Source organism: Dipodomys spectabilis, unplaced genomic scaffold, assembly GCF_019054845.1.
Source record: "Dipodomys spectabilis isolate Male_0828 unplaced genomic scaffold, ASM1905484v1 ptg000544l, whole genome shotgun sequence".
Classification (NCBI taxonomy): Eukaryota; Metazoa; Chordata; class Mammalia; order Rodentia; family Heteromyidae; genus Dipodomys; species Dipodomys spectabilis.
The window spans coordinates 471,226-487,729 of NW_024871221.1; the positions used below are offsets into that span (position 1 = coordinate 471,226).

Sequence of the window (16,504 nt, forward strand, 5' to 3'; positions counted from 1 at the left end):
TTTTGCTCAAAGCTAGTACTCTACCACTTGAGCCACAGTGCTACTTCTGGCTTTTTGCTGGTTAATTGGAGATAAGTGTCTCCCAGAATTCAATCTTCAGATCTCAGCCTCCTGAGTAACTAGGATTACAAAGGTAACTCATGGGCTAGGAATGTGGCTTAGTGGTAGAGCGCTCGCCTATCATGCATGAAGCCCTGGGTTCAACTCCTCAGTACCACATAAACAGAAAAAGCCAGAAGTAGCATGTGGCTCAAGTGGTAGAGTGCTAGCCTTGAGCAAAACAAGCTAAGGTACGGTGCGCCCAGGCTGTGAGTTCAAACCCCATCACTGGCAAAAACAAAACAAATGTAAGGCACTAGTGCCTGGCTTGAGACTTTTTCTTTATATCCCTATTCTGACTCAACTCTCATAACGTAATTTTCTACCCTGAGAATTGTAGATAAAGACCTAAATGACTTTGAAATGTGCTAACAAAGTTTCAGACCCATGTTTTACTGAACTGTAATCAACATCAACACTTAAAGGCCTTGGTTTTACCCCCGAAAGAATCCATGAGAGTAGAAGGCAACAGGCACTAAGAGGCAGCATCCAAGCCTATGACCAGATCACAGTGGCGGTGCTCTCCGACTCTGTCATCATCTAAAAAGCCACACAGCCACAGACCTCACAGTACATGTCCTTCCTTTCTTTTTTTTTTTTTTGGTCGGTCATGGGGCTTGAACTCTGGGCTTGGGTGTTGTTGCTGCACTCTTCAGCTCAAGGTTAGCACCCTATCACCTGAGCCACAGTGCCACTTCTGGTTTTCTGGTGGTTTAGTTGGAGATAAAGAGTCTCACTCACAGACCTTCCTGCCCAGGCTGGCTTTGAACCACGATCCTCAGATCTCAGCCTCCTGAGTAGCTAGGATGGCAGGTGTGAGCCACTAGCACCTGGCTCCAATGTTCTTTCTTTAGAAGTGTCTGCTTCTTTTGCCAAGCAATTTACTTTTATAGCAGAATAGCTTAATATCCAGTTATATACCTCCACAACACAATACTCCATGAACTGGCTCTGACAATACATAACATGCTGTTCTCTGTTTACAGGGTAAGAGTGTGTAGAGGTAGGGGGAGGAGGGGAAGAACTGAGCTTCATAGTGATCATTTCCAGGAAGCTAGTCTGATTCTCTGCAGTACATGGCCAAAAATACAGGCATCTACTTATGAGTGGGTATGGGGGGGGAAAATTGAAAGAGCAAGGGAAGACGTGACATTGTCCAAAAAGAACTGTACTCTTCGCCTGACTTACACAGCTGTGACCCCGGCGCATCACCTTTACAGTAACAATTAAAAAACTTTTTTAAGTTGCTCTTCTCTCAAAAATTCAGGTAAAGCTTCATACAATGGTCAATTTCAAAAAAAGAGGAAGTGGCGCTGTGGCTCAAGTGGTAGAGCGCTCGCCTTGAGCTGAAGAGCTGAGGGACAGCGCCCAGGCCCAGAGTTCAAACCCCACGACCGACAAAAAAGAAAAAAAAAGAGAGAGAGAGAGAGAGAGAAAATAAGCTGGGCATTGGTGGCTCATGCCTGTAAGCCTAGCTACTCAGGAGGCTGAGATCTGAGGATCGTGATTCAAAGCCAGCCCAGGCAGGAAAGTCCGTGAGACTCTTGTCTCCAATTAACCACCAGAAAGCCGGAAGTGGTGCTGTGACTCAAGTGGTAGAGTGCTACCCTTGAGCTGAAGAGCTCAGGGACAGCAACCAGGCCCAGGGTTCAAGTCCTACAATCAGTCACAACAACAACAAAATACAGGACTCATGTAAAAACATGATCCAGCAGTCTTCAAGCTAATGTGAAAAAGTTGGCTGATGTGGAGGCACGGGGCTCCACATCAGATATAAATGCTTCCTTCCCCGTCCTCTTGTTAAAAGACCCCACCCTAGACACGGGGCCTGGCAGCTTCCCGCTGCTCCACATGCACAGTGGCTCATTTCTGGCAAGGGAAACTTGGAATTGACACAACCCTCCACCACCGCATTTCCTAACACTCCTCTCACTGCAGCTCCATCTTGGTGCTCCTTTGGCTCCAAAATACTCATTCCAACACCTCCCAACAACTCTGGATCTGGAGACAGAAGCCAGGCCTCTGGCCCAAGGCTTTGACTACAGTGCCCCATGCTGAGCAAGCACACATGGGTCATGAGCCTTGCTCTAGGCTCCTGCAGGGTGTCCTTATGGGCACATACTGGGGAGTCTGTAGGGTCATTTTACCTGAAGCAGTCCTGATCACTAGATGAGCAAGAAACCTTCCTGGGTTTGGTGGTCCTGCCCATTCCATAGCATCGTCAATGACACATCTCTTCTGCTATAACGTATCCTTAATCTCCAAGTGTGTGGAGTGTGCACATCAGGGCAGTAGAAATGAGGCCACAAACAATAGCCCATGACAAGCAAAGTCTGGGTTGAAGTGGGAGGCCACAGAAGAGGACCAGTAGGAAGGAGGTCCAATAGCTCGGCCTGGGTCATACCTCAGCCCTAGGTTCAGTGTCTGCTCAGTACGTCCAGCTCTATACATACCCGCTGCAGTTCTTGATTCTTCTCCTCCAGCTGTGCCTCCATCTGCCGTAGCCTCTCCTCAATGTTGCCGTGTCTCTCCTCAGCCTGCCAGCAAAGACATGGTGAGCTGACCTACTCACACTTCACCGATGACATGCTCTATACTACCGCAGCAGCAGCAAGCATCACATGCTGTGCGTGGACTTCAACCGGATGGCAGGGACAGCGTGTACTCATCCATCACATCCTCTGTGGTGCTGTGTGCTGCTCACTGAACCAGCCGACCTCTCGCGTGCAGGTGCCGGCAAGCCTGTGTGTCCCCCCCCACCCCGGCGGGCCTCCGTGGACTCAGGTCTCCCCATCCTCAGACTGCTTCTGTGAGTCAGCATGGAAAGCAGAAAGCAGCAAGCAGGGGAAAGGAGCAAGGTACACATTCTACCTTCCTAAGCTTGGAAGTAAGTTCCAACAGTTTAGCTTCCTTAGCGGCAGAGCTCCCAGAAGACAAAGGGTCAGACTACAAAGCCAACAAGGACAGGAAAGACAGTAGGGAGAAAAGAAACGAAGATTTTAAAATAGTTCACTGAGGGGAGGCAGGGTTCTGCTATGGCTGAGAGCAGTGCACTCCACTGGGGCGGGAGGGGGGCGATGGGGGGGAGGCAAGCCTGTGGGTGTTGGGACCACCAACTGCCCCCAGGGTTCCCTTCCCTGCAGGGTACACTCTCCTCTCCCTGTCCCTTCACAGCAGCTAAGTCCAAGCTAGTGCCAACAGGACTCCTGCCAGGCACCAATATGACGTGTGCTCACGCTGCTTTTGGGCCTGGCGATGCTTCTTGCTAAGCCTCTTTTGGCCCCTGTGTGGACCGCCTGAGCTGAGTCCCATGCCCTCCCCCTCCCCCTGGAGCGACATCTTTATCTGCCTCCCTCTCCACAGACGGCAGGAACTGTCCTGTACATGCCTTGCTAGCACTGGTTGAACAAATAAAGATTGCTTTAAACCCATCTATTTTTTAAGCCAGAAATGACAGAGTACATCCATAGTCGAGCTACACAAGAGGCAAAGACAGAAGAACTGCTTGAGCCCAGGAGGTTGGAGCCAACCTAGGCGTTTTAACCAGATATCATCTCAAAAAACACATTTGTAAGTAATTTCAAAACAAAACATTACTTAAAAATTTACTCTAAGTGTATTCAACTGTCTTTAAAAGAGAATAGCATTTTCCTCTACTTTTTCTCATTTCTCTTTTCTTTCTGTACTCTCACTGGCCTTTTTCACTACTGGCTGGCACTTTACTACTTGAGCCACAGCTTCATTTCTGGCCTTTGGCTGGCTGGCTGGAATTTTTGTCTGCCCTGGCTCCAAACTGTGACTCTCAGACATCAGCCTCCTGACTAGCTAGGATTATGGGCACAAGCCACCTGTGCCCGGCATCACTTTCCACTCCTGACAACTCTATTAACCTGTCCCACACAGCTTCCAGTCTGTGCTTTGAGCTATGACTAGAACCACAACACAGTGTCACAACACTGTGGACAAACAACACATTCCTGAGAGACAGGAGGGTGGTCCAGGGAGGACAAGGGAGGACACTGTCTGACCAGTGAGAAGCGGTCTCACCTCACACTAGCACTGACAAACAGTCAGAGCCACTCCACAGGTCCAGGGACCCTGACTAGAGACACCAAGTTCTGGCGCTTGACCTGTACCAGCCCAGACGCACCTTGGAGAGCGCAGCCACCCTCTGGGCCAGCTCAGCCTCCACCTCCGGCAAGGTCTCAGCTTTCCGCAGGGTCTGCTGCAGCTTCTGCTCTGCCAGTTCCAGGCGTTCCTGTAACTGACGGTTTTTGTCTTCCGTCTACAGAAGGAGAGCTGAATGAGAGAGTGCAGTGCCCCAGCTCCTTCAGTGACAGCAAAAACCATCAGAGCCTCCGCTTACAAGCTGACGGCAGTACGGAGGCAGCCTGCCGCGGGGCAGCAGCTTCAGAGCCAGGCTTTCCTCATCTACCTTTTTGGGCCTGAATTTGATGAGCAAACATCTTTCACAAAGCATTTGCTTCTAATATCTTCAAAGAAACCTTCTTTATTTATTTTTGTTTTTTGGTTGGTTGTGGGGACTGAACTCTGGGCCTGTGCGCTGCCCCTCAGCTCTTCAGCTCAAGTCTAGGGCCCTACCACTTGAGCCACAGCGCCACTTCTGGCTTTTTCTCCTTATGTGGTGCTGAGGAATCGAATCCAGGGCCTCATGCATGCAAGGCAAGCACTTTACCCCTGAGCCACCTTCCCAGCCCCTATTTATTTTGGGTGCAAGTCCTGGGTCTTGAATTGAGGGCCTGGGTGCTGTCCCTGAGCTTTTTCACTCAAGGGTAGCATTCTACCAGTTGAGACACAGTTTCATTTCCAGCTTTTTGGTGTTTAATTGGAGATAAAGAGTCTCACGTACTTTCCTGCCCAGGCTGGCTTCAAATCTCAGTCCTTACATACCAGCCTCCTGAGTAACTAGGATGACAGGCATGAGACACAGACACCAGGCTAAGCTTGCTCATTCTTATAGACAACTTAGGGTAAGAATACTTGGTACTATTCCTTGGCAAAAACAAAAAAGTCGGGCGCTGGTGGCTCATGCCTGTCATCCTAGCTACTCAGGAGGCTGAGATCTAAGGATCGAGGTTCAAAGCTAGCCCCGGCAGGAAAGGCCGTGAGACTTTTTTCTTTTTTTTGTCAGTTGTGGGGCTTGAACTCTGGGCTTGGGTGCTGTCCCTCAGCTCTTCAGCTCAAGGCAAGCAAGTGCTCTACCTCTTAAGCCACAGCACCACTTCTGGTTTCCTGCCTGGACTGGCTTTGAACTGTAATCCTCAATTCTCAGCCTCCTGAGTAGCTAGGATTACAGGCGTGAACCACCGGGGCCCAGCTGCCATGAGGCTCTTATCTCCTATAAACCACCAAAAAGCCGGAAGTGTTGCTGTGGCTCAAGTGGTAGAGCACTCGCCTTGAGCTGAAGAGCTGAGGGACAGCGCCCAGGCCCAGAGTTCAGGCCCCACGACCGACAAAACAAAAACAAACAACCCCTCAGCACTAGCGGCGCACTGGCCTTGGCCTCTAATCACAGGCCTCCAGACGTTGAGGAAGCGCACCCCGGCCGGAGCACAGAGAGCTCCCCATCTTCCAAGAGCTTGCTCAATGACAAACCATTCCAGCTCCTGTTACTTTGTTTGAGGCAGGGTGTCACAGGATTTAGCATAAGCTGGCCTCAAACTTCCAATCTTCCTGCTTCAGCCTTCTGAGTGCTAAGGCTATAAGTGTGTGCCTGACTCAGGTTTTTCTGGTTCATTCTCAGATATCTAAGATTACACAGAAGTGGGAGTGAGTGTGGTTTGTCAAGAGTACAGAGATGCTAATTTTACTTCTGCTTTTTGTTGTTTGTTTGTTTTTTGTATGTTGTAGGGCTTGAACTCTGGGCCTGTATACTGTCCTTGTGCTCTTCAGCTCAAGGTTAGTGCTCTATCACTTGAGCCACAGCACCACTTCCGGTTTTCTGATGGTTCATTGGAGATAAGAGTCTCACAGACTTTCCTGCCCAGGCTGGCTTTGAGCCATGATCCTCAGATCTCAGCCTCCTGAGTACCTAGGATTGATTACAGGTGTGAGCCACTGGCACCTGGCCTGATTTCTTTTTAACTTGCCATTCTCATATTGTTCCTAGTTACCAACAAGCACCTACCTTGAAATTCTGTCACTCTGCTCATTTAGTACAAATGATTAAAACTTTAAATATAGACATAATTTAAAAAAAAAAAAAAAAAAGGTGTGAACCTCTATCTGATGACTGCACCTTTGGTTTTCCAGTGCTGGAGATTGAACCCAGGGTGCTACATATGGATTAAGTTTTAAATAACCACAGCTTCTAAGCTGAAGTAACCACCCTCTTCAAGGTAATATTCTAGGATCATAAAAACTGCTATTTGGACTTGATTTGCCACATGCAACTTACAAGGGGGGGGGGGGGGGGGGAGAAGAAAGATCTTTAACTTCATTAATAATTAACTGAAGCCAGAAACAGGCCCATAAAGTTCATTACCTGCCGGTGCATAGAATCCTTATTTGCAATCTCGTTTTCCAGTTTGTCATTGAGGTCATGTACTGAAGTGGCCTCTCGCTGTGCAGCAAGGTAACGCTTCTCAAGGGTGGTGATCCTCTCCTCCATGTCTTCCTTCTGGGCCATCGCCTATAGTTCAGAGGAAAAAGGCAGGTGACAATACTTAACACATTCCAATACTCCAGAGAGAAAACTGGACGAAACTAAAATCACAGTCCCCCAAACTAAACTGATACATGTCAGTTTTCTGAAATTGACCTGCCTCGGACATCATACACATCCAGCTGTGAGGTATGACAAGCACAGGTTCATCAGGCTTAACATACTTGATGGCTCATGTCACCAATTTTATTCTTTTCTACATATGAAATGTGTAAAAAGTACATATAAAAATAAGCTTGAAGGGGCTGGGAAGTTGGCTCAGTGGTAGAGCACTTGCCTTGCATGCCTGAGGCCCTGGGTTCGATTCCTCAGCACCACATAAGCAAAAAGAAAAAAGCCGGACGTGGTGATGTGGCTCAAGTGGTAGAGCGCTAGCCTTGAGCTGAAGAGCTGAGGGACAGCACCCAGGCCCAGAGTTCAGGCCCCACGACCTGAGCCCCCCCCCCCCCCCAAAAAAAAAAAACTTAAAAAAAATTAAGCTTGAAGTGAGTCATCAAGTATATTTTAAAATTTGTATAGTAAGCCACCCCAAACACTCTAAGAACCCAAGCAGATGAAGGTGTCCCCAAGGTGTCCCAAGCAAGGAGTGCCCTATTGTCTGCCCCAGCTACAAAAGGGCTTCTTATTGGATATAGCAGCAAGATGCAGGTCTCAATTTTGTACACTAAAAGTTGGATAAAAGTCTCATACAATTGTGACGCTCAAACACACTGACAAGTGGAAACAGAAGTCAAAGTTTAGTAAGACACCACTAAAGTTTGTAACAAAATTAATATTATGCACTATCTGCTACTGAAACCAGGACACAAATTATCTAATGTAGGCAAAAAAATAATAAAACTTAGTAGGTTCTGTAATGTATGTGAATATTTTCCTTTGGTCTAAATTCTTACATAAAATTGCTCATGCTAAGCTTCCCTGCTCTCCACACATGCTCAGTGGCAGGGAGATCCCATGGACAAGTACCAGACGGTCTCCCATACATGTTTATTTTGTAACTGTGACCCAGGCAGAAATGCAGTCAGAATACATCCAAATATATTCTTACAACACGGTCCAGAGGACCCAGGTGTGAGTGAGTTTCATACTCACTGCTGGCCTGACCTCTGATATCCAACCCCATACCATCCATGAGAGAGGTACACCAAAAAACAGGAGCTGGCCTGTCACAGACCACCTCACATCTCAACAGGACGGCCGATACCAAGTTCACCTGCTATCTGGATGACAGAAAGAAACCTAACAAGACAAATACACACGCACAGCTCACAGTCTGGGGCAGCACAGGAGGGAACCTAAGAAGGCTCTGCCCTTAAACATCTGCCCACCATGGCATGAGGCAGCCTGTCCATCTCATCATACTGGCTCCTTCTCACTATCACTCATACAATAACCCAAGGCTGGAAGAAGCTGGGCGGGCACAAGAGAAAAGCGGCACTGGATAGGACTTGAGCACACACTGCGATCTCGGCCATCACTTACTTCTCGGACATCTCGTTGCAACTTTGTGTTCATTTCTTCAGACTTGATGAGATCCTTTCTGGCTGTGTCCAGATCTTCTTCCAGCTCTGCTACATGACTGGAGAGGGCAGCCAGACGCTCCTTCATCTGGGTCTGCTCTCTTGACTGTTTGTCTATGACTTCCTGGAGCTCCATTACCTTAGCAAGGTCTTCCTCGTGGCTGAGGGAGCCATCTGAAGATCTCTGATGGAAAAAATATGGACCCTTATACAGACAGCCATGTTTGGTACGCTCTAGAATAAAACATTTCCAGCAAACCAGGTCCACCAAAACAAGATTTCTATAGTCTGCATGCAGGCATGCCAGGTACATGCAGGTGCTGTATTTTCAGCATAGCTGCTCAACAGCTTTATCTAGGTGCCAGGGACCAAAGATACCAGAAAGGAAACCTAGAGAAAGCCCAGTGACTTGCCTTTCCATTCGTGCTTGGTGTGTTTTCCTGCTCATGGTTGATGTCAAGCACCCCATCTGTTACTGTTTTTTTCTGATTATTCTGTTCTTTAAGAATCATTAGCTAAAACAGAAATGAACATGAGGAGGATAAAACACCTTAAATGCCTTTGGGAAAAACAAGACTAGACAATGCTAAATGAAGAAAAAAAAGCATACGGTAAAGCTCTCCTACTGAACACACAGGTTACTAGAATTCATACCTACTAGACAAATGATCCTGAATGCTGACATCAAAGTCTAGCAACCCCAGCAGACTGGTCCACAACTAGAAAAACACCTCTGACATCTATTACTCTGTAAACTTAGGGGTAGTAATTCTATTAACCTCTGACAGTGCCTCCAGCTCACCTCTTTGTGTGTAGCACCCAGTTCTTCTTCTAACAAGCTGCACCTCTCCAGGGCTACTCGGAGCCGCTCTCGCACCTGGAAATAAAAGGGTCACTGTGAGTGCATTTATTTCACAGGCACATCTATGTACAGTTATCTAACATGGTGCTAGTGAAACGTAAGAGGAACTGTAGTGTCTTCCATTGACATTTACTGCCCAGAAACTTACTAATGCATTTAGTTTTGTTTTTGTTTTCTGAGACCAGGGCTTACTAGGCAGACCAGGCTGGCCTGGAACTCATGATCCTCCTGTCTCAGGCTCCCCAAAACTCAGGTGACAGGTTTCAATTTGGGGAAATTTTGCCCCTGAATAGATTACCAAGATCTTCACAGCAAATCAATGCAGATAATTCATCAATGTTAAGATGCATATGCCAGCTGGTACTTGTTAACCGTGTAGTATACTGTCTTCTACGAGAGATGCCTTTATAAGAATTCAAGGAGCTATAATGTCGGTACTCCACAATGCCCATACCCACCATATCAGTGCCCCATAGGCATTGGTGACCACAGTGCTAGGGGCCCACAGTCAGTACTGGTACCCACAGCATTGGTGCCCTGTAGTGTCAATGGCCACGGCATGTTGGTGCCCCACAGTGTCAGAGCTTGGCAATACCTTCTCATCCAGGGCTTTGTGGTGCTCAAACAGGGACTTCAGAGCTTTGAGCACCTCCACCTCACTAGACACACCGGCGGGAGACTGTGCCTGTCTCTTTACCACTGTCATCCTAAGAGAACGCTCGTGCCTGGACACAAGGCACTCCAAATGCTCCAGCAGCAGCTGAAACAGAGGGATGGAAGAAAGGTACAAGGAGCAATTTTCAATCATGTCTACTCTCAACCACACACTCAAGTCTGAATCCCTTGAGCCCAGCAGAAAGGTAGAGACACTCCTTCAGCTCTCAGAGTTCTGTTAATCCCAGCCTCATGCCTTGTCTAACACCGCGCTGACAGAGCAGTCTACACTGTGACCCAGGCAGGAAAGGTTGTCTGTCCCCTCCTCGGGCAGCAGGACTGGTCCTCACACTGACTGCAGAGGCAGACAAGACCCAGAACCATTACTAACCCTGGTGTTGTTCCTTTCTGCTTTCAGCTCTGCAATTTCCTCTTCCCTCTCGAGGAGCTGCTCCCTGCACACATTCAGTTCTTTCGTGAGTGCTGCAAACTCCTAGAAAGCGCCAAAAGAGAGGAATAAATAAACACATAGAGGAGAAGGACTTCCAGTAGCCTCCCCAGTGTCTGATCCTCCAGAGAGAGACCACCAACAGGCTGCAGACCAAGATTTACTCTAGATCAGGCTCCCAGCTATGTATGCCTTCCCTCTACTGGGGCCATGGAGTACAGGTAGGGGAGAGCAGGGGAGAGTGGGGTCCAAGCCCACCTAAGATCAAAGTAATTCCCAAACTGGGGCATGGGATGAAGCAAATAAAGACATTTTTAAGTGATTCACAGACACATGACCTAGAAGGGAAAAAGCTAGAACAGAAGGCCACCACCTGGTCTGCCTTCTCCTCGAGATGCTGAGTCTCCCCTGGGAGATCATAAGGCTATGGAGATCCCCCAGGGAGAAGGCTGAGCAGTGTCTCAGACCCAGTTTCTTAAGTCTGCAGAAGTTGCTTAGTCAACTATACAAGACGGATTTTCCCAAGTATTGGTAAGCCTTTTGCAAAGTCTAGGAAGGCTGTCTGGGCATCTGGGTGAGCTGTGTCCAGCTGCTCCTGTGGTGCTGCTTTGCACTAGCTCTGCAATACTGCTCTGAACACAGTGGATAAGGAGAGTCAAGTAGAAACCTACAGCCTCCTTCCTTTCCTCCTTCCTGAAAGGAGTACAAAGCTCCCATCTCTGGTCAGTGACTCATCCCTAGAGGCTCGCTTCTCTTTTTCTTTTTATGCAGGCCCTAGTCTCGAACTCAGGGCCTAGGTACTGTCCTTGAGATTTTCTGCTCAAGGCAGCACATGCTCTACCACTTGAGCCATAGCTCTATTTCTGGCTTTTTGGCAATTAATCGGAGGTAAGAATTTCATAGGCTTTCCTGCCAGGGCTGGCTTCAAACCACAATGCTCAGATCTCAGCTTCCTAGGTTTAGAGGCGTAGACCACTGGTGGTGGTGGTGGTGGTGGTGGTGGTGGTGGTGGTGGTGGTGGTGGTGGTGTGTGTGTGTGTGTGTGTGTGTGTGTGTGCCATATTGGAGTTCAACTCAAGAGCCTTGTGCTTGGTAAGCAAGCTCTCTACCATTTGATTTACATATCTAGCTCCTCACCCATTTTTCAGTGGAACAAAAGGCCTTCAAAGGGCTGGGAAGGTGGCTCAGTGGTAGAGTGCTTGCCTTGCATGCGTGAGGCCCTGAGTTCCATTCCTCAGCACCACATAAGCAAAAAGAAAAAAGCCAGAAGTGGTGCTGTGGCTCAAGTGGTAGAGCACTAACCTTGAGATGAAGAGCTGAGGGACAGTGCCCAGGCCCAGTGTTCAGGCCCCACAACTGGACCCCCCCCCCAAAAAAAAAGGCCTTCAAAATAAGCTAAAGCTTACTGGGCACTGGTGACTCACATCTGTAATCCTAACTACTCACGAGGCTGAGATCTGAGGATTGTGGTTCAAAGCCAGCCCACGCTGAAGAGTCCCCATGAGACTCTTATCTCCAATTAACCACTGAAAAACCTAAAGTAGATCTGTGACTCAAAGTGGTAGAGTGCTAGCCTTGAGCAAAAGAGCTCAGTGACAGCATCCTGGCCTTGAGTTCAAATCCCATAACCACCAAAGAAAAACTAAGTTAAAGCAACTGCTTTGTTTTATTGTTTCTTTTTTTTGGCGGTCATGGGGCTTGAACTCTGGGCCTGAGCGCTGTCCCTCAGCTCTTCAGCTCAAGGCGAGCGCTCTACCACTTGAGCTACAGCGCCACTTCCGGTTTTCTGGTGGTTTATTGGAGATAGGAGTCTCACGGTCTTTCCTGCCCAGGCTGGCTTTGAACCGCAATCCTCAGATCTCAGCCTCCTGAGTAGCTAGGATTACAGGCGTGAGCCACCAGCGCCCAGCTATTGTTTCTCTTTAAGGGACAGAGAAGGTTTGATAATCAGCCCTTCAATAGGACAGCTGTGTAACTTGTGTCCATACCTATCTTCGCAACCCAAGGCCAGTGTGGGCCATGATGGAGCCAAAACTCTATCTGTACTACATGGGACAAGCAGGCAGCAACAGGAAGAGTGAAATTAAACAAACGTATTGCTTCTCGAGTATTATTTCAGAGGAACAAACTAAAGGACAGGAGAGAGAGTTTGCAAAGAACCTGAAGGACACTGAGTATTTTCATGGTGTGGCAAAGTAACAGTAATTTTCATTTACTCAGTTTCTCTTAAAAGAAACCACCAGTTCTTCTGTAATCTACTCCTAGTCTGGCAACAGGAAGACCTCTGGAACCGGCCTCCAAGGGAAAGAGGAGAAAAGGATGAGAAAACAACTCTTCAAAGCTCCTGGAAACTGCTCCAAGTACAACCGCAAATGATGAATATTCATTGATTGGTTGTGCTGCACAGTACCTGGGGGTCTGAGACTGCAGAATTACAAGTTCTAGGCCAGCCTAGGTTATATAGTGAAACTTTGTCTCAAAACAAAAAAACGAAAAAAACAAATAAAACAAGCCAGGCGCCAGTGGCTGAGGCCTGTAATCCTAGCTACTCAGGAGGCTGAGCTCTGAGGATCACAGTTCAAAGCTAGTGGGGGCAGGAAAGGCCATGAAACTCTTTTATCTCCAATAAACTACCAGAAAACCGGAAGTGGCACTGTGACTCAAGTGGTAGAGCTCGGGCACAGTGACAGCACCCAGGCCCAGAGTTCAAGTCCCACAATAGACAGAAAAGGAAAAAGAAAGAAAGGAAACAAACAAACAGCTGGACACCAGTGACTCACACCTAGCTACTCAGGATATTAAGATCTGAGGATCACAGTTTGAAGCTGGCCTGGGTAGAAAAGTCCCTGTGAGACTCTTATCTCCAATTAACCACTCAAAAACTGGAAGTAGCAGTGTGGCTCAATAAATATAGTGCTAGCCTTGAACATAAAGAGGCTCAGAGACAGAGCTCAAGCCCTAAGTTCAAGCCCCTCATACTACAAAAAGGGAAGGGGAAAAGGAAGGGGAAGGGGAAAAGGAAGGGGAGGAAGAGAGGGAGGGAGGGTAGGAGGGAGGGTGGGAGTGAAGGAGATGGAGAGAGGAAAAAATATGTATAAAAATTCAGGCCAAGCACTGGTGGCTCACACCTGTAATCCTAGCTACTCAGGAGGCTGAGAACCTAGGATCCCAGTTCGAAGCCAGCCTGGGCAAGAACGTCCATGAGACACTCAGCTCCAATTAACCACCAAAAAGCCAGATGGAGAGCTGTGGCACTGTGGTTCAAATGAGAGAGTGCTAGTCTTGAGGGGAAAAAAAGCTCAGGGACAGCACGCAGACCCTGAGTTCAAGCTCCAGGACTGGCACAAAAAAACAAACAGTACAAAAGGTAGGAGTCCAAAGTTGCTTCTTGCCTCCTTTCCCAGCTTAGCAAGGCAGAGACTCACTCCAGACTAACGCTCTACCCTGAAGACCAACCACAAGCCAGGACCTGTTCCCTCTTGCTAACTAAGTACAACTCATCCCAATATGCTACAATACTTGACAAAGTCGCTGTGCTATAGGTCGTGAGCAAAGGGGGGAGCCTGCCTCCTCATTTGGGCTGCTGGACCACAGACCGAGGGCCAGCAACAGGGAGTGAAAACCATTAATATCCAAGTGCTTAGTTTAGCACAGGGAAGAGTGCTGTGCTAAAGCTGAGCTGGAGGAGAGAAGAGTAGAAAACCAGCAACAAGTAGCAGTGAAAATCAAAAAAGGGGGCGGGGGAAGGGGGGGAAGGAGAAGGATTGGGATTGGGGGGGAGGGGGGGAGGCTGGGAAGGGATGTGAAGGGTAAACCAAAGGAGGAGGCTGCAATGCTTGGTAAGAAATGTACGCATTATCCTGCCCATGTAATTGTAACCCCTCTGTACAGTATGTTCACAAATAAAATTAAATTAAATTAAAAAAAAAAGAAAATAAAAAAAAGAGGATCTGAACTAAGATTAATGTTAGGAGAGGGACACTGAGAATGGATTCTCAAAGGAAGCGCAGCACCTGACACGTGCTAGAAGGCACGGGCTAGGCCCTCCAGCTTTCACAGGCGCACATGCCATGCCCCGCCCCGCCCCCACTGAGCCTGTTCAGAAGTCTGTGAGAGGAGAAGTAGGGATTCCTGACTGGATGGATGAACGCAGAGTGAAGAATGGAGTCACTGCTTTCTGAGAACAAATGAGGGGGGAAAGTTTCTGAATGGCAGAGTAAGCATTTGTTTTCAGGAATGCTGAATATGGAAAGATTATTGTGCAATTCCAAGTGTGAAGTTCTCAGCAGTGCTGGGAAGTAGATGTCCTATCAGCTTCATCCTATACAAATTACTAAGGCACCAAATGCAGCCTCAACAGTCTGCCTCAAAGGGCATCAAAACGGAGCCTGGGACTGGCCAGTCAGGCAGGAGGAGAGCCAGGGCACACTGACACGGCCAGGGCAGGTCAGCTGACCCAATGCTGACTGTGGGATGGGTTGAAATGAAGGGCAATAATGACCCCACATGGTTATAGCAACTGTTTGGTGCAGTAGTAGGTTGAAAACAACAGAGAATGGGGAAAGGAAAAATACACAGACCTGAATCATACATGAGAAAGAGAAAGAAGACAAAGGCTGGGTCACAAATGGCCTGAAGATGAGACCGATGTTTGCACGTGATGGCAAGAATCCAGGAAATGGGAAAAAGATGGAGCGGTAACTGAGCAGCTTCATGCAGACAGGGTCAAGTGGCTGAGAGGACTGCCTCTTCAGAGAGGAGAGCAAAGTATCAATCCAAACTAGGAGGGGATGGAGGGGAGTTGGACAAAAGTTCCTTTTGGATTTCTTCCAATTCACTGAGAAGAAAATAAATGCACTGTCATTGGTTTGCATTTGTAGATGGGAAGAAAGCATCTGGAAGTGGACAGGACAAGATGTCACTGAGGAGAGGCATACAGCCACCCCTCCCTGTATCGTGCTTCATTTATTGCAGCTTCACTATATCACAGGTTTACTCAAAAAAAAAAAAAAAAAATAGTGATCCCATACCTATCACAGGAGCTATGTTCCAAAGATCACCATGACAGACGAAAATCCACGAAGCAGCAATAAGCGAATCGCGATACAGCAAGGGATGACTAATGCTGCTACTTCATGGATTTTCACCTATCCCGGGGTCTCTGGAACATAACTCCCACAATAGGTGAGGGATCACTGTGCAGTCTGCAGATCATGGTATAAACAGGCATGAGCAGGATGCAAGTCTCAGCAGATACAAGCAACAAAGAGAAGATGCAGTATGCACAGGACTCAGCTGTCAGGCTGTCACAGGATTTCAGGTGGGCAAGGAGAAAGGCAGACAAGGTGAGTGAAGCACAGTGTGGCAGCAGGACCTGAGGACATAGGCCTAAGGAAGGCAGAGTACACATTTATTTTAACAATGAGGCTGGAGGCATGGCCAAAGTGGTAGAGAGCCTGCCTAATAAACTCAAGGCCCTGAGTTCAAACGAGGACCTGGAAGCTGGGAGGGCACCTGAGACACAGGCATCATTATGATGCAGGCTGGACCCCAAAAGGTGAGTGTGGCTGAATGTCCTCTACCACAGCCTTCTCTCAGTGCTCCTGTTGTCTGCCTTTGCCTTGTTTACACCCTTTCTTAAAACTCTGCTGACCTCACACTGTCTTCAATCGTATAATGGTTAGCTAACTCCAAAGTGAGTGTACTCAGTGGCAGAGTGCCTGCCTAGCATGCACAAGGCGGTGGGTTCGATCCCCAGCACTGACAACATATATATAAATATAGATACCACTGTTCATTCCTATTATTTTGGTTAATTATAAGTATTTCCAATCAATTCAGGACCAAAATCATCCTCTAGTACACAGCTCTAGTTATAGAAGAAAATAGTCAAGTGCCAGTGGCTCCCGACTGTAATCCTAGCTACTCAGGAGGCTGAGATCTGAGGATCACGGTTCAAAGCCAGCCCAGGCAGCATAGGCCGTGAAACTCTTATCTCCAATAAACCACTAGAAAACCGGAAGTGGCGCTGTGGTGTAAAGTGGTAAAGCACTTGCCTTGAGCTGAAGAGCCCAGGGACAGCGCCCAGGTCCAGAGTTCAAGCCCCATAATCTACCAAAAAATCACAGAACATTATTTTATTCGAAGAAAAATCTTTCTCTTTGCTCAAAAGAGTTGGACAACTAAAAATGTATCAAAGCAAATTTAACTTAGTAGTTTAGATAAACATTAGGCAG

The 16,504-nt window shown here is 47.8% G+C and overlaps 1 protein-coding gene across 4 annotated transcripts in view; it reads right to left on the reverse strand.

The window, feature by feature from the left end:
• The window catches only part of Ppfia1 (PTPRF interacting protein alpha 1), a 100,234-nt gene that overhangs the window by 49,194 nt on the left and 34,536 nt on the right, over positions 1-16,504 (reverse strand). For 2 of the 4 annotated variants that reach the window (XM_042670368.1, XM_042670367.1), the window contains exons 3-11: positions 10,212-10,313; positions 9,762-9,926; positions 9,107-9,181; positions 8,718-8,819; positions 8,267-8,488; positions 6,605-6,751; positions 4,250-4,384; positions 2,971-3,045; positions 2,553-2,636 (exon numbers count right to left, since the gene is read on the reverse strand). In XM_042670368.1, coding sequence (XP_042526302.1) covers positions 2,553-2,636; positions 2,971-3,045; positions 4,250-4,384; positions 6,605-6,751; positions 8,267-8,488; positions 8,718-8,819; positions 9,107-9,181; positions 9,762-9,926; positions 10,212-10,313 — 1,107 coding nt within the window. The remainder of the gene's footprint in view (positions 1-2,552; positions 2,637-2,970; positions 3,046-4,249; positions 4,385-6,604; positions 6,752-8,266; positions 8,489-8,717; positions 8,820-9,106; positions 9,182-9,761; positions 9,927-10,211; positions 10,314-16,504) is intronic. The other 2 variants (XM_042670370.1, XM_042670369.1) reach the window with 1 other exon arrangement.